The sequence below is a fragment of the Glycine max genome, chromosome 12, assembly GCF_000004515.6.
Source record: "Glycine max cultivar Williams 82 chromosome 12, Glycine_max_v4.0, whole genome shotgun sequence".
In the NCBI taxonomy this organism is placed as follows: domain Eukaryota; kingdom Viridiplantae; phylum Streptophyta; class Magnoliopsida; order Fabales; family Fabaceae; genus Glycine; species Glycine max.
The window spans coordinates 7,590,177-7,608,686 of record NC_038248.2 but is presented as its reverse complement, the minus strand read 5'-3'; the positions used below and the strand labels follow the sequence as shown (position 1 = coordinate 7,608,686).

The 18,510-nt window shown below is 30.1% G+C and overlaps 2 protein-coding genes across 2 annotated transcripts; both read right to left on the bottom strand.

The window, feature by feature from the left end:
* Window positions 1-5,551: 5,551 nt before the first annotated feature.
* LOC100811298 (probable CCR4-associated factor 1 homolog 11) lies at window positions 5,552-6,742 on the bottom strand. The gene has a single exon (XM_003539794.3). It carries the CDS (start codon window positions 6,444-6,446, stop codon window positions 5,610-5,612), a length of 837 nt encoding a protein of 278 aa, XP_003539842.1. The 5' UTR covers window positions 6,447-6,742; the 3' UTR covers window positions 5,552-5,609.
* Window positions 6,743-12,167: 5,425 nt separating this feature from the next.
* On the bottom strand, window positions 12,168-12,978 carry LOC102667525 (protein GL2-INTERACTING REPRESSOR 1). Its single transcript, XM_006592287.4, has one exon. It carries the CDS (start codon window positions 12,723-12,725, stop codon window positions 12,396-12,398), a length of 330 nt encoding a protein of 109 aa, XP_006592350.1. The 5' UTR covers window positions 12,726-12,978; the 3' UTR covers window positions 12,168-12,395.
* Between the last annotated feature and the right edge of the window lie 5,532 nt (window positions 12,979-18,510).

The window sequence follows — 18,510 nt, the reverse complement described above, 5'->3', positions numbered from 1 at the left end:
AATATTTTTAACAATAAATTGTGATTTCATATTTTAAATATTATTTAAATTTTAAATTGACTTTCAATTAAAGATTTAAATTAATTTATGTATACAAAATATCAACATGAAATTAAATTTTAATTAAATATGTGATCTTATCATTAATATTTTTTGTCAGAATATCTTTTTTATATATATCAATCATAGATTCACTTGTTAAGTTTAAATTGTGTACTAATTTCAATAGATTTTTTTATAGGTAAAAGAGAGGTTGAATCTAAAATAGATATAAAATAATTTTTTTTAACCTTTTAAAATAAAATCAAAATTTTACTTAAAATAATTTACGATAATCATCATATTCATAACTTAAGATTATGTAGTCATATTAATCAAAATATAATTATAAATAATAGATCATATCTTAACAAAATTTACCACTTAATTTAAATTGACAAAAAAATATTAAAAATATAAAAAAATGAAATTCTTGGGACAGAAGGCAAAGGCCTCATTGGCCTTATGGTCTCCATGGCCCTGGGTTTACATACCCTAGATAGAAATTGAATACTTACAAAAGATACTTTGATACTTAAGTTAATAGCGATTTTATCATAGTAAAAATGTGTAGTGAATGCGTACTTAACAATGTTGGTGTTGCCTGTATTTTCAGGAGTTTAAGATAGATTGATTCCTTACCACGAGACACACGACCTTTTAGTATATTATGGATAGGGGTGGGTGAGCGGGTCAGCTTGTCCCACGTAAGACCCACCTGCGTAAGTCTACATTGGCAGTGGACCAAGCTAGCTCGCCCCACACTCTTACATGAATTTAAAATATTGGTCCATTCTCGTCCCGTGGATCCCGCGAGCCAAACGAACGGGTCCGCGAGCCTTTTTTTTTTAAAAAAAAGGCAATTTTAAAATAAATATATTTTTTCACTTAAAAAATAATAAATTACTCTCAATTATATATATATATATATATATATATTTTAAATTTTTTAATAAATCTTTAACAAATACTCAATTACAAAAGTTTTACCACAACCAAATAAATTTCCAACATAACTACAAAGAAATTTTGGATTAGACTTTTAAGATTAATTGGATTTGGGTTAGACTTAACTGGTGGTTACTGGTTTGCGGGTTAATCCACGCGCCAAACTCGCATAGCCACGAATTATGCGGGACAGGCCTAAAATCCTATATAGTTATGGATTTTTAAAAAAAATTGGTCCATAGTTTGCGCGGACAGGGACTAGTCCATGGACTAGTCCATGGACCTGAGCCCGTTTACCCGCCCCTAATTATGGAGTAGTGACATGCTAATTTTACTCCAAATCAAGGCACGCTTCCATATTCTTAAGTGTCTTGTAGTGCTCTTGAGCCTAAGTGATGACATTGTGAATTTGGTTGGTATTCTCTGTTAGGTTGAGGTACGCTGTTAAGAGGATCGAACCTCAAGCCCAATACATAATAATTGTCCCTAGCTCATCATTCTCCTTATTTGATCATATCGAGTTTGTGCTTTGAAGTTGAGTTCTTTGCCTATTTGAAGGTCAAGGAACATCTTAGTTGGAAATATATCACCATCGTCATGTCTCTTTATTTCTGTTTGAGTTGTAAACTCACTAGTTAGTGAAACACATAACTCTGTTGGGTCGAGGTATCTATTAAGAAGATAAAGTCTCAATTAGTATGAAATAATTGCCCCTATCTTCACATGCTTCTTTTTTGAGCATGCGTCTGAGTTACAACTCGCTAGTTAACGGAACACATTACATCTTTTATATTTGGTCAATCCTTGAACCTTATAATTATTATGATAGTTGTCATAAGGTTTGCACACCAAATAATTTAAAGTTTTGGCCAATGTACCTTTTTTTTATCTATGATTCTGAGGTAAAAAAATGGTTTTATTTTAGCTCTCAAACCTTGAAACAATCATGTAAAAAAAACTTAGAGGTTGAATTTTGTTATTATATATTAGAAATCTTTGGATGCTTTTGTCTTAAGACAAACTATCCAGTCTCTCTTTGATAGACCACTAATCTTATGCTTTATTTATTATCGTGAAAACATATGACTTAAGCCAATATTTAGAAATTATTTTAAATTTTGATAAATTTGAATTGATTTTCATTGAGCAAATATTTTTTTTCAATGTTCATTTTTTCGATTTACAAATTTTGAATTATATTTTATTTTAAAAAATTCACTAAATCATAAGCCAATACCACTTTTAACATTAACGACAATACTGTCATGAATAATGTTACTTATATTTTATATGTAAAAAACTTACAATATGTTTTATAACAAATGAAAAAGATAGGAAGAGATAAAAAATGTGAGATAAAATTTATGAAGTAATAAAAATTGACAGACAAAAATGAATTACAAAACAATATTGTAAATGTAGAACTTTTCTACTTTAATAATTGGAAAGTAGTGGGACTACTGAAGCGTATGACCCATTTTGATATGCAAGTATGTTCAACCTACGAAAGGCCAAAAGCTGTGACTGATTCAACGAGGCATTTGATCATGGTTGGGTAACCTTGACCTTCATACAAATGATTACCTGGTTTGAATGTTCAAACAAGCCATAAGAAGCACATGAAATGAAACTTGCACATCTTGGATAATATATATTTAGGAATGTCTACTTCTTGACTAGAAAAAGGTAGAATTGTCTGGCCGCCAATAAATATTAGGATAAATATCTATTTTGATCGTTAACAAATTGATTCCTAAAAAATAAAAAAATTTAAATTTAATTTTTAAATATATATAAAATAGAACAGATTGATTTTGTCATTAAAATGCTACAGATTATTTTATCCTCTCCACACATACAAGGAATAACGGTATATCAATCATAGATCCTTCATTTTGTAATTTTATCTAACATGTAATAACTGATATAAAAAAACACAACTAGCTTTCAAGCCTACGATACCAAAACCTGAGTAAAAGACAAATATAACCATAAAGACAAGTTGTAAGTCAAACAAACAAAAAAATCCCAATATGCCAATCAAACATACTATGCATTTCTGCAAAGCTGGAGTTTCAGCCTGCATTTTATCCTAAGCAGACAATTGAGATAAAATAAAAGTCTTCAGATCAGTCAAATGCAGATTAGACGTTTATTCACTTCTTCTAAATGTTTGCTGCAGGTAAGCAGCAACTTCAAAACTAATTATGCAATATGCAACAATAGTCATAAGTCACCTTTCTGTTAGTATTGAAGACTGCTTCCAAATTCCAATACAATTTCAAACACAATTCCTTATTTCATGAGACTAACATTGCACTTGCATCAATTAATAACACCTACTAGTATATAACTAAAAGTGCTGATACAGAATTCAAAACTAATAGTGCATTTTAAATACTGCAAGTGTAAGGCATCTCTTAAAGTTAGCTGAATATGTTTTTCATACTAAGAAGCCAGAATTTGATCAAAGCTTTTTAACTCCTAAAGCACCCCTCTCATAATCACTGACACCTAATCAGTCTGACCAACCAAAACTGGAGCCATCGATAATAGTATCAAAAGTCATGGCCTGAATGGGAAACTATGATTCAATTCCCCCCTGTCATAAACAGCAAGTAAAAACATCAAAAGCTAATAACAAATGGAGGAGAAATCCCACTTCGCACTATTCTTTTAATTATATCTCTTGTTTGTTTATTCAGCTAAACTATTAAAGAGAAATACTATCTTGAGAATGATCGCGGAAATCAGACTATGCAGTAACTAATTTTCCAAACATATGCAATATAACTCTGCAGCCAAATCATTAGATAGAAGAATAATGAATCCATTTCATGGATATAAAAAAAAGAAGCAACTTAGCCATTTTTTTTTGCGTGTGAACCCTCCTGTTCATCAAGGAAAAGGGATCTAACTAATCCGGAGTTCGGTTAGGAGGTAAGTAAAGTTTGACCAAAAATTATTTCTGCCAAGGATCAAATTCGAGTACTACCCGAACAATTAAACCTTAACTTTAATACATTAATCACTTGTATTCAATCTCTTGACCAAGCTTTTGTTCAGTCATCCCTTAACTTTAACACATTAATCGCTTGTGTCCAATCTCTTGACCAAACCTTTATTCAGTCATCATTGCAACATCTTCAAGAAAAACCGATAGTACTAATTTAGAAAAATGGGAGAGAAATGAAATCCAATTAAAAATGAACCAAAGTTACAAGTTGCAAGAATCAAGGAAGTGGTCATACATGAGCATCACACAAAAGCACATACATTTGCCCAACTTGTCCCATATCTGTTGTCCATGAAACTAAGCAATCATTAAAGGATCCTTAAAAGTAACTTACTTGGGAGCCTGCCGTTACACTCAGCAGATTCTATGGCTCGTATGCATAAATATCCTCGAGTTCATAAAAAAAATCATATATGTATATTTGCTTTGCAAGTCTTATGCCACGACCATTTTGACATGAGATAATCAGATACACCAGTAAAAAGCTGCAGGTATGAAATTATGCAATCCTATACATATAACATTCCTTAAAAAATAGTTGGAGATAATAACCTTAATCTATGTTAACCAATAATTAAATATCATACCAGTTTGAAAATTTGGCATACTACAAAGTTGCAATAACATTTATGTCATATATACAAACAAATTACCTTGCCAGTTAATTAAGTGTAAAATGGCATGTTGGGGGGAAAATGATTTTACAAGAACTTCATCCACAATTTAGCGTAAAAAACAATGAATCAGTATAACTAAAATGGAGTCTACCACTAACATTTTACATTGAGATGAATTATATCTAAGTCGAGAGATGAATTTCATTAAAAAAGTAAAATGCTACTTACAGCCTCACCCACCTTTAGATTCTTTGAACTCTACACAGGCAAACACCAACTCACAATTGAATCTCCGGCTATTGTATGCTGAAAACAATCAACGAAGTAACAACAATAAATCCATCAGCAGAAATTAGGAAGAGGGAGCTCTCATTCCGGCACGGACTAGTTTCTTGACCTATTATTGACAATACGATCATATAGGTCAAGAGAAAATATGCTAAGGATACAAATAAAATTTGAAATTTGGCATAAACTCACATTCAATCACAATGCTTTTGTGCTCATGCATCTAATATATAATATGATAAACAAGTGAGAATCTTTTATGGCTGATCAATGAAAATCAACCTATTAGAGAATAATATTCACCACTTTGCTTAACATTGTAATTCACTCGATTCTCAAGTTTTCATTAATTGACGACTACTCATAATATGCCAATTACAATACCTTGCTTCACACTGTAATTTACTTAATTTTAAAAGCCACATTTTAGAGCTTGAACAACAAAGGTATTTCTATGCAACGATCATCAGATGAAAATTCCACTCCAATAAACATAATTAGAGACACCAAAGTTATAATAATAATCATCATTTCCACGCACCATATGTAAACTAGTAATTTTGCCCTTGATTCGCGCAATCTCCTACCAAAAGGAGAAATCACATCAACATAAAATAAAACAAAAATAAGATAATCCAACAAATAAATAATCAATCAATTGAATTTTTATTATTTTTATGTTATTATAATTAACAGAATGCCTATAGTCCAAACAATACACCGGCATGTTTTCGGTGCTCTTCCTTTACAAAATAAATGTCAACAATCTTCTGGAAGGCGTGCCACGTCAGCAAGCTGTCTGACCCGGCCTGGTGGCACTTCCCTACGGCGCGGTCCACGTTAAGCGTCCGTGCAACGCGGTCCAATCCGCCGTAGAGCGTGTCACAGAACCTCATCATGTGCTTCACGTCGTAAACGTTATCTCCGAAGAACACCTTCACGGTTTTCAAGAATTCCTCCAACCTCGTCGGTAGGTTACGGCGCGTCAAGATCTTCACCAAGTAACCGAAATCGTACGCGCTGTGGAACGTGACCCAACTCACGGCGTCGTTGCACACGAGCCCCGAAGACATCATCAGCTCCGCGAAGCACGTGGAATCCACGCCGTCGGCGGTGTTACGCGCGAAATCGATGCCCTGACGACGGAGAAGATCGATGGAGTCGGGAGCGTAGGCGTCACGCGCCACGTCGAAGTCACGGAAGTTGAATTCCCAGATGGAGCGGTTTCCGGCGAGGTCGGGGAGGTTGCCGGCGGCGTCGGTGAGGGTGAGGCCGACCTGGATGAGGTTGAGAGCGTCAACGTTGGACTTGAGGAGGCGGTAGTGGTCGGAGGGACGGTTGCGGTGGTTGAAGGGTTTGGTGGGGTCCACATGTGGTCGGAAAATAACACCGGGAAATTCTGTGTCCATTGAGATAAAAGGGTAGCGATCGATGAGTTCGCGGATGAGTTCGAATTCGGATTCGAGATTGGAGGCCCAAACCTCTCGGATCACGATCGGGTTCGGGTTGGGATTCGGATCTTCGCTGAACACGCCCATTAGTTAGAGAAGTGGATTCGGTTTTGGATATGAGTGTGGGAAAGAGGTGAGGATGGGAGAGGTTTATATATGAGGAGTGGGAGAAGAATTATAAGATGTTGCGTGGAAACTGGTCAAGTTCAGTGTAGGGGTGAATAGGGCATGAATGTGCCATAAAAGTGTCAAAGTTCAACGCGTCACAAACCTTGACTGAACAAGGTAACTGATGCTGAGTTAATGCCAGACTTGGTCAAATTAGGCACCTAAATTATTATTATTTTTCCCACAATTCTCCTCTTTCAAAACTATTTTTTTCACATGAACTTATTTGTGTGTTTTGGATAATCATAATCAAATATCTATTAAATAGGTTAAATTAATCGTCTTATTTTTTAGTTTATATAGTTTAAAAGTAATTTTTTTAATTTTGTAATTTAAAAATGTTTTTTTAATTTTTATAATTTACATTTTAATTTTTTTTAATCTTTATAATTTATAAAATAAAAATCATAAAATTATAAGAATTAAAAAAATTATTTTCAAAATTATAGAAATTAAAAAAGAATTAAATTATAAAAACTAAAAAATTATTTTAAAATTAAATTATAAGAACTAAAAAGTAAGAATTATAAAATTATAAAAACTAAATAACTAATTTAACCTATTAAATATAAATATCTGCCGATAGAAATTCAAATCTTAGATTTATTATATTGCTGGAGATTAGTCCCTTCAAAGTTAGACCCAATCCATTGATTTTTTTAAAAATTATTATCACATGCTTCGGATTGCGGAAAAGTCATTGCGGTGTCAAGCACTACTAAAGTTATCGTGTGTGTAGACTGTATAGACTCAAATTGTAGCATTCAAATCGTGCGTATAGATTTTATTATATTGTTTTTCAAACAATAGAATAAATACTCCTATTTGAGCACGTTACTTTGTAACGGATTCCTTATTTATTAGATTTTGACATACATTCTACGTTTGAGACAATACTCCTACTACTACTTCCACTAAAATCCAAAAGCATGAATCTTTCTAGGCGCGGAGTGACGGCCATTAAAATCTATGATTAATCCTTACTTTAAAATCTGTAAATTAATGCTTACTTTATTGAAAAGTTGAATATGTTTAATGCTTTGTTGTTATCAGTTTGAGGCCAAGGCCCAACTTGGAGGATTTGCCATCACTGCTGCCATGCCCATGGGTTGGATCAGTGGTCTATTTCTAGAACAGCTCCAATCTGATTGGGATCCAGTTACTCATGTTGCAAAATTATACAGGTGGATAGGATTCTATTTGCATCCCTTGTCTATCCTATCTTTGTACTCTCTTTTGCGATTATTTTTAAAACAAATATTATTTTGGAAAAAATTAATTTTTAGAACGTATTTCTTCTTAAATTTCATTGCTAATATATATATATATATAAACATAATTTTGTAAATATATTAGAATTTTAATAAATATATTAAATATATGTTGGAAATTAATTTCCCAAAATCTTAAAATTTTAACACTACATCGTTTCCAACGCTGTATCTATTGCTGGATTCAGCTAGCGTACTGCATCAGTACTCCTCTACTAAAAATATATTTTTAATAACAAATATACCGCGTATCAATTGCTGGAGTATAAAGATAAGAATTCTTATTATTAATAATAAATGAATAGTGCCAAAAAAAATTATATTAAAAAACAATTTTATTATCTTCTACTGAAATCCCATTTAGAAGAGCTAAAAAAATAGCGTATTTGAATTTATCTATTAAGTCAAGTTAGGAGCTTATTAGTTAGTTTTACTTGACTGGCTTAAAAGATAGGCTATAATTAAATTAGAGCATTACTTAAATGAGTTGTTTATCTTAAATTTGAGTTTTATAATGTCATATAAATTTAAAATTTCATGTAAAATTTTACTCAAATGTTAAAGTTGTTAAAATGAGTGTTTAACTTAAGTTACATTAAATTTTATAATTGAAAAATAATTTTTTAATTGATGATAACAATTAATTATGATTATATTTTGGGGGTTAAATTATATAAGAATTTATAATTTTTCTCTCCTAATTTTTCTTTTTTGAGTAAATAATTGTTAAATTAATATCATTTAAGTTTTTGTGCACAAAATATAAGTGGTGAATTTATGATGCTTAATGAGTAAAATAAAGCCCAAAAAAGTAGGAAAATTTCATGACTAATTAAGGAAAGAAGCATATGTATGCTATTTACCTTTAGACTTTCACCTTAACAACCTAGTCCATCTCATATATCAATAATGAAATCATTACAACTTTCGTCACTACAACAAATGTAACTAGACCCAAATGACCACCACATCAGTACACTCAATGACATAGGTCAATATGGATAAGCAACATGGAAATTATATGCAATGTGGTCTTAGTCATGCCTATTTCCAACTGGTCTAAACTTTATTCTTTATAGAGATCTATCCAAACACAACATAAATATTGCAAACAAAACAAGCTGATAATGAAATGATAAACTTTAACTTTATTTCTGCAGAAAATCCAAACAACTAAATATTTGTAAACCATAAGATATAGAACATAAGTAAGACTCCCACTAAACTAAGGTACTATTAACAATTACACCCATATGAATAGTGTGCTCATGAAAAACTTTAAGTGTCTTACCTTTAGTAAGTGGATCAACTAGCATGCAATGAGTAACTGTATGTTCTATACAAATCTGTATTTTTTGGATTCATTATTTAACAACCAAATACTTTATGTCAACAAACTTTTACTTTGTTGAATCCTTAATAAGACCATTAAGATATTGTCCCAATAAACAACCGATGACTACTTAATGTTGGCGACAACAAGCAAGCCGGTTATAATAATTTAGCAATCATAAATTCTAGTATGATGTCTCATAGCAAAATATTAACTCCACCAACATGGTTAAATGTGGATCCTAATGTGGAGTGATTGCTAATAAGACATTCCAAAAAATCGAAGTCAGAATACCCATTGATCTCTTAACTTCTAGACTTTCGATATGAAAACATGTAGTTTCTTGTTCTCTTCAATTAACGCATAATGCGCTTTACTACTTCTAGTGTTGCATACCAAGATCACTCATATATCACCTTAGGACTCCCTTTTCAAACTCTAAATTTTATACATGCAAATTTGAGATTCACATAATATGAGTAATTTAAATCATAGTAATAACAACAACAACAATTAAAGAAGAGAACAATAAACATGCAATGCACAAATAATCTTTATGATAAATTTCAAGACCCAAACAAGATATCTAGCGCACTATTAATCCTCAATCTTTGGATTGAAAAAGACTAACTGCAACTGATACTCTCAACATATTAATCAAACATTGATGATAAGTCCTGTCAAACAAAAATTGTCTTTGGACACTCTATTACTCACATGAAAAACTTATATGATGATTATTCCGGTCAAATAATGATTATCTTTGAACATTTCATTATTCACATGGAAAATTACACTATTTATAATCGCCACATGTTTATCATCGCAAGTATGTAATTATTCTGCCAAATTATGTCTTTCTTTGGGCCGAACACAATTTGCATGAATAATTCCATGCAACATTCATGTAAATTCAATCAAATCAACTTACGCAACAGATGTTATTTTGGCAACATGTTGTTTTAATCAATTTAACCAAAAAATACAAGACAATTTAATATAATAAATGTGAGGTCTTAAAATTACATAACTTTCACATATAATTTAGTTATATAAAAATATATATAGCATAACATGTAAATATTTTGCAGAACAGACCCATCACAAGATACCCAGAACAACATTAATTCATAGTCTTTGGATATAGAAATTAATTTGTAATTAGTACTCTCAACACAATGATCAAATATTGACAATAAATTTTGTCAAATCATAGTCTTTCTTTGGACCGACTATAATTCATATGAAAATATGTTATAATTGTCACACATTTATCACCACAGACACCAAATTATTTGGGAAAATTGTGCCTTCCTTTGGACTTAGCACAATTCGCATAAATAATTTTATACAAATATCTATGCAATTCTAATTAAATTAATTTACGCAATAAAAATTGCTTTGACAATATATCATGTCAATCAATTTAATTAAAAATCACTAGATATGTAAATAAATGGGAAAGATCTGGTATTGCTAAATTAACTTCAATCGTGATAGAAAAAAATATAAAACATTAATTACGGCAAGTAAATATCACATCCTTAAATTATATTTAATACTATCATTGATTTATACTTAAAATACCACAAACATCTTTCTTTTGTTTCTTTTGCTTAGAGCAGCCTTAATTTTCCTTTTTTTATTCTCATAGGTTAAGCTTAAATGAACACTTTTAAATGTGTCTTTCTATAGCCTCTCTTCCTCTTGCATTAATGGACCATTTGTCCTTCTGAGTGTTATAGCTCATTTTGAATTGCTCAAAGTGTACCGTAAGTGTGATCAAAACTAGATGCATGAGCAGTTCTTCACCAAGCTCTATCTTAAATGCTTTAAGTTTTGATGCCAAATTAGACATTTTCATTATGTACTCCCTTATATAACTTTCCACCTCCTTTTCTTTTAAAAAAAAAATAACAAATAAAAAAAACAAAAACTACATGCACACAAAACTTCCTTATATATATTATGAACAATAGCCATGAAGAGAAGTCGTTCACAAATCCAAACAACGATGTTAAAAAAAAACGAACCACCCGAATTTAAATCAAATATCCAATTTACCAACAATTAATAAGTGTTGTTTCAAAAAAAAAACTTGGGTTCATATAACCAAAGCAATCTAGGTATAATTGAAATCAAATAACTTTAAATCCTAACAATCTAATAGTAATGATGGTTCTGATACCACGTGTTGGAAATTTTTTAATAAACCTTATAAAATACCAATAACCACCAAGAACACATTACGTTAGATTATCAGAAAAAGTTTTAGGAATACCTGGATCCATAATGATTTATCAACAAACACACTGAATCCGTAAGTAACTGGTGGCTTTATGGTTCTTCCTCAACTGGAACCTCTTTATTCCTTAATAGGACCTTCCTAACTCCTCAAATAGGAAGAAGAGAAATTGTATATATGTAACGACTCGATATATTGGGGACCATAGTGTTCTTATAGTGTGTTAACCTAATATGATTTTCATTATTCCCTAATAGGACAACACTTACATCTGCTCATTTACGTTCATATCATCTAGTTTGGTTGTTTAACAGACTCACTTAATTTGATAACATAAAATAAAACCCACTAATGATAAAAAATTAATATAATTGTCTTATAATATTAGCCTACATTAATTTAAAATAGAAAATTCCAACATAAACTCCCTTATGTTATGTACGATTTTCCAGACCAAAAGAACTATATTTGTTTGAATAAAATTCTCAATATAAATATTTATAAAAAGAGAAAGCAAGATGATAAAACGAAAAAAGGTTCTTGTGTAACTTAAAGTTGTTTATAATACAGAAATTAAAATAATCTTTTAGAAGTAAAGTGAGAGAACTTTTATAAAAAGTTAAAGTGCATAAGTTAATTAAACTTATAGAAAAGTTTAATTTAAATTACTCTCTTAATTATTTCCTTCTCTTTTATTAATTAAAAATTATTCAAACAAGAGCTCAAATATATAATAGTAAGAAGGATAAAACTGAAAAAGAAAAATAAAAAAAAAATCCTCCCTGCATATATAAAACTCAAATTTAAAATCTCTTCCCTTAACTTGCAATTGTCTTGTACAGGTACAGTAAGTAACAGCAAAATTTCACAGAAAAAACTTGAGAGAGGAAAATGCCAATTCTACTCTAATAATTAACTAAAAAGGGAAATCCAACAATAACAAAAAACAACATTTTCTTGGTACTAGGTGGAGTGGTTAATCTTCGACGGTAATGCATGTGGTGTTCACAACATATCTCTCACTCGCTGCTACTCTTCTTGGTATTGTTTTCCTCGTTGTTGAGGAAGTCAAGCAACACAGTACTCTTGCATTTGGGGCATTTAGGGTCAACCTCCGACAACATAACATACAAGAGGCACCGAGGACACCCCACGAGAAGCATTGCCCTTGTCTCTTCAGCCTCGGAAGACACGCAGGAGCTCTCCAGCGATTGCACCGACACCGGCGACAACGTCGAAGACTCCGTCGATGACAGCTCCGAAGAAGATATAATTGAGGTTGCTGCTGCCCTTGGTGGGGACAAGTTCAGCCTCAGTTCCAACCTTGGACTCCTTGCCCTCTTGCTCATCTTTCTTTCACAATATTAGCCTAAAACTAAAGTGGTGTGACTGTGACTCTTCTTCACTTTGAGCATATAGGGTATTTAGTCGTATATATAGAGAGAGAGAAGTTATTAAAGTGATAGGAACGAATTGAAGAGAGGTAAAGCATACAGAGGGAGGAGATTGATTGAAAATAAATGCCAAATTAATTTAATGGCGAGTAGATCGAAGTGGAGGAGCACAGAAGAGAACATGCAAGAGGAGACATGAGACAGAGTGTTATACATAGCAAATGCACATATAGACAACTCCAATGTGAGATGTGCATGGCAACCTGCTCATGCACTTGTATAACTTCCAAAATTGTATTATCTTTAAAATCATATATAATAAAAAATAACTAATTTTATATTAATTAAAAAAAATATTTGATATTATTTAATTTTACTGATATCAAGTAAAAAATAAAATAATTTTCATTAGAATTTATCATCTTGAATAGAAAAAATTATTAAAAATAAAAATAAAATTAAATAAATTATATTTTTGGAATGATATAATATTAAATAAGATAAAATTAACTAAATTTACTTATATTTAAGTTTAACATATAAGATTATTATCTTTTACTTTTATATATATATATATATATATAAATAGACACTACTTTTCTTTTAAAAAAACATAAATTAGTAAAGATTCAATTATTGAATTTCGAATGCGGAAGCTCAAGAAGAAAACGTAATTTACCATATCTAAACCAAAGAGAGGTATTAATTCAATATGAAGTGGAATACTAAACCAAACAGAGATAATAATTCAACATGAAGTGGAATAGTGACCATATCTAAACCAAACAGAGATAATTAATTCAACAGGAACTGGAATAGTGACCATGAAGGATGGGGCCCTAAGAGCAGTCAAACTCTTTGTAATAAAGACAGTACACCTAACAATTAACATCAACTCATTAGGAGAAAGAATATTAAAACTAGGGAGGAAACGAGATAATACTTAACTATCTCCACCAGATTCAGAGAACAGCGTGATCGAGGTGTGGTAAGCAAACCAAACTTTACCCAACCAATAAGACCAAATCGTGAATAGTCCACCTTCATATTTTATTTAGCTGACAATTTTCAAAGTCAGTTGGTCTTCGTCATATTTATTGAGATATGAATAAGATTGATTTGCATAACAAATTCGGCCAAGCGCATAAATAAGTACGTACTTTATTTGCGTTGTACAATTATAGTAACGTGAAAATTAGCCTATCAACCCAACCTAACGGCAGTTTTTATATATCATCAAAATGTCCGCCATCTAAGGATCGAAGTGCAGCCATAGAAATAATGTGAAAGTAATTACCGTAGTTACATGTATATTAATTGATCATAAACAGTGGCCACTTCAAATTTCAGGCCCTCTCAATTTGTTTATCTATATATCACACAGGCCGCCTAACGTATTTAGATGCCAAAAAGTAAATTTTAAAAATAAGACTTTTTTAGTTTAATAATTTTTTTAACAAAAATTAATATTTATATTTTTAATGAAAATTTATTTTTCGAGTTTTTAAGGATGCAAAGTTATTTATTAATTTATTATAATTGATTTCCTTTAACATTTCTTTTTCTACTAATAAACCTCTCAAACTTGTATTAATATTTGTCCATTGACTTGGATCTTATATATTTTTAATAGTTATTTCTTTTAATTTATTAATTTCTTCTTTTTTTTCATTTTGAGTTTGAGAATTAACATCATCTTGTTCATTAACTAATATTTCTTCTTCAGTTTCATTTTTATTAATTTTTATATTATTAACTTGCTCATTAAACAATCAATTACCTATTTTTATATTTATTTTTATTTGTTTTCATAAATCTATTTAGAGTCCTTTTTTGTGATTCAATTAAAGCATCAACTCATTTTTTTTTCAAAAAAAATTTTTGAATAACCAAATTCAAATTTTTGAGTTAACATTTGAAATAAAGCAACTAATGTATAAAAAATAAATAAAAATCATAAATCAAGATTATAAAAAAAAATATTAGAACAATAAAACCTGATTGCCAACGTGCAAATGAATTATTTTATATACTTCTTTGAGTTGAGATACTTCACCACAATACTTTTTAAACTTCGAAACTAATAAATGTAAAACAAATATATTTTAGAATTCAAGAAATTATACAAAAATAATACAATTATAAAAATATTATAAAATTTACAATCATATTTCAAAAAGCAAAAAAAGCATAAAGGATTCAAATGATTTAGTCAAATGGATAGAATAATTATTAAAATAACATGTGTAATAGATTACATTTGAATCGGAACATGAGTAGCAAAGCCAAGCCACAACTTAAAAGCAAAACAAGGAATATTGAGAAAAAAAAATCAATAAGTGTAAATGATCTGCATGAATAAAGAGCCACATAAAGTAAATACGAATGAGAGTGATATTTCAACTAATTTGGGAGATAATAGAGAATAACTTTTAGATTATTTTTGATAACTAAATAAAATAAAAAAAAATAAGATTTCAGATTAATTTTAATAAAAATTAATATATTCAAATTGAGAGACTTTTAATATAGCCAAAAGACAAATTAATTAATAAAAATTAGTGAGTAATTAATTTTAAGTGAAAACTAAACAATGAAATTATGGGTCTTATTGGAAATTAAAAATATATTTCTTCTGTATTTAATTTTATGGGTATTATAAGAAAATAAGTTTTATAATTATTAATATATTTTTTTGGTTTTTTTTAAGTCTAAAACAAAGACTTTATTTTACTCTTGGGCTGGTCCTGCTACCACATATTAAAGCACTAAGAGAAAAGGGTGAGGTTTCTCATCAACCACAACTGCTACTTTTGACGGTAACTATCATTGAAGAAAGTAGATCCAACGGCTGTTGTAGATGATAGAAATGCACTTAATTATATGGATATTGTGTCGTTGGTCTAAATCCTTCATGATAATAAAATTTAGTTAATAATATCACAACCATAGAATCCGTCTACTATAACTGCAAGTTTAAGATTTCGATACAAGAAAGTTGGTGTACGGATCTAGGTTTTCATGACCCTTTCTTTTTCGTTTGATGGGTACACTTAAGTCTTATTGTCTTAGCATACCCGTGACAAATAAATTTAGTTATTGTTATCTATTTGTTGTTGTCTAGATATAAAACTTCTGACAGTTTTTTTTAACTTGTCTGTGACAGTACGACTATCTTGTGTGAAATTGATGAAAAGAATAATGTAAAAGAAGATAAACAAGGCCTTAGGGGCCTCCATGTATTAAAAAAAAAGATGAACGATTATCTTGCGTAAATTTGATGAAAAGGATAATGTAATAGAAAGGATGAAGATTATTAGTTTCATTGTTTAAGCATAAAAAGTTAACATTAATTATATGTGCTATCATATGAAATTGTATATTTCTATCTTTTACAAACTTTTTATTATTTTTGTGTACAGTTGTCTTATTTTTGTATATTCAAATAAATTTTTTCCAAGAGAGAAGCATGAAACATTATTTTGTGTTAAACAATTTTTCTAAGAAATTAACCCTGATGTTTTTTTTTTGGTAGTGACACTGAGAATCACACTTAAAATCTCATGCATACTATCAAACCTTCCACTATTAAGCTGACCCTAACAGGTTTATCACTTAAGGGGTAGTCACACACACATATAGTACCTTGAATAATTACTAATTAATACATTAATTAAGTTTCATTTCATTTTATGTTTTATTTTTCTTTTCCAAGTTTTAATTAATGCATCAGGATGGGAAATCAATTTAATTTGTCATAATCTAAAGTTAATATGTACTAATTTAACTCTTAATCACTTGAGAGGGGCCATACAAGTAATCATATTTAGCTTAGCATACACGATGAAACATTTTATCTATTTTCTTATTATACTATTAATTAAAATTATTGACAGTGAGTTGAGTATCACGCTTATTGATAATGTTTCAGGAGTTTCTTGACTTTAATTATTGCTTAGTTATTTTCGTGTTTTTTTAAAACTAGTTCAACTTTTAGGAATAATAATAATAATAATAATAATAATAATAATAATAATAATAATAATAATAATAATAATAATAATAATAATAAGATTTTCAAAGTAATTTATAGAGAATATAATCCAATGGTTTAATTAACATTGTCAATTATAATGCATGAAAGAAATTGCCGAGGGAAAAAATTATAAAAATATGTCCTGAACTTTCACAGATTTCTCCCTAACTGATCAGTTGAAGTATTATGCTTCTTGATAATATTTCGGGAGTTTATTGACTTAATCGTTTCTAAGTTTATTTCATGTTTTTGAGCCTGGTTCCACTTTTGAATAATGATAAAAAGCAAATAAGTATATGCATATAAAACATATAGAATATATGCAATTTCAAGTAAAATAGTCATTTGTTTCATTTTTCTTTTTTAAATATTTTTATCTACACTCAACTTTAATTCAAATATTTCATCTCTTTTCATCTCAATTTACTTTCACACTTCTTTCATTCCCTTAAACTAAACGGATCCTTAACAAAAAAAAGCAAGTCCTCCAACCAAGCAACACCTAACATGATCTATCACTGATTTAGGGCGTGTCACTTTTGTTTAAAGTTAGGTTAAATGGACACACATTCTCTTGCATGTTTTATGAAAAGTAAGAATTCAAAATTTTTGATTCAATAACTGTTTGAAGATCTTCTAAGATAAAACACACATTTACATGCTTCCACCAATGCTAATTTTCTATAAAAGAAATGTTAACAATCCATTCTTTAATATATTTTTTTATTATCATTCATTAAAATTCATTGAAAATTATAAAATTATGAGTGAAATTAATTAAATAAGAAGTTAGCTAGCTAGACAGCTAATTTGATTCGTAATTTCTCATAAATTTGATTCGTAATTCCTCATAAATTTCAGTAAATAATAAAAACGTATTTAAAGCAGTTTGTAACGTTGTGCTGATAGTAATTCTCATGCCCTATAAGGTTGTGCTTCTACAAAGCATTGCCTAAACAAAACAAATACTACAAACGAAAATCAACCCATCATAATTAATAATAATGACGTGCTTCTCCACTCACTATAACAATTTGCACCATTTTTTACACCTAGTACGCAAGTGGCATCTTTAGCAACAGGATCTCCAAATCTTTACATGATCCACTAGGGACAAAATTCACACTAAGAACAGTAAAAAGATGCCATTCGCCCAGACGAGAATGCAGGACCTACCCATTTTCATCTTTCAGCAAAGAAAAAGGACATATAATATACCAAAAAGAAAATCCAAAAAGAAAAAAAGAAATAGGACATGCTAAAAATACAATAATTAGTAAAGAACAGAACCTGTCTTTCGTACAAATATGTCATCATACAATACGAATCCGGCGGACCCATCATCCTTTACGTGCTCATCAGGCACAGATTGGATCTTTGCATCTCTGAAATGAGTAGGAAAAACTTGGAATATTTACTTTTAACCACACCCAGGCTATCAGACTTTGCTCAGAAAAATAATTCTTCCATTTTAGCATTGATAATTGTATGTTTACCTGCGAATAAAATATAACTAATAATACCCTGATGAATCATCGGATACAACTCATCTAAAATTTTATTTAAAAAATGTAACTAATGATAAAAAAATATTTTCTTGAGCAAAATTCAGCTCTGTAGAAGAGAAGGCATTAATTAGGAGAAATACAACGAGTTTGCTCTGTGTACTTAAGATGGCGATCAAATCATTGCAGTTGCATTTTA

What these genes read in the sequence shown, in the direction of transcription:
- LOC102667525 (XM_006592287.4), bottom strand. Translation starts at nt 12,725, where the DNA reads ATGAGCAAGAGGGCAAGGAGTCCAAGGTTGGAACTGAGGCTGAACTTG.
- LOC100811298 (XM_003539794.3), bottom strand. Translation starts at nt 6,446, where the DNA reads ATGGGCGTGTTCAGCGAAGATCCGAATCCCAACCCGAACCCGATCGTG.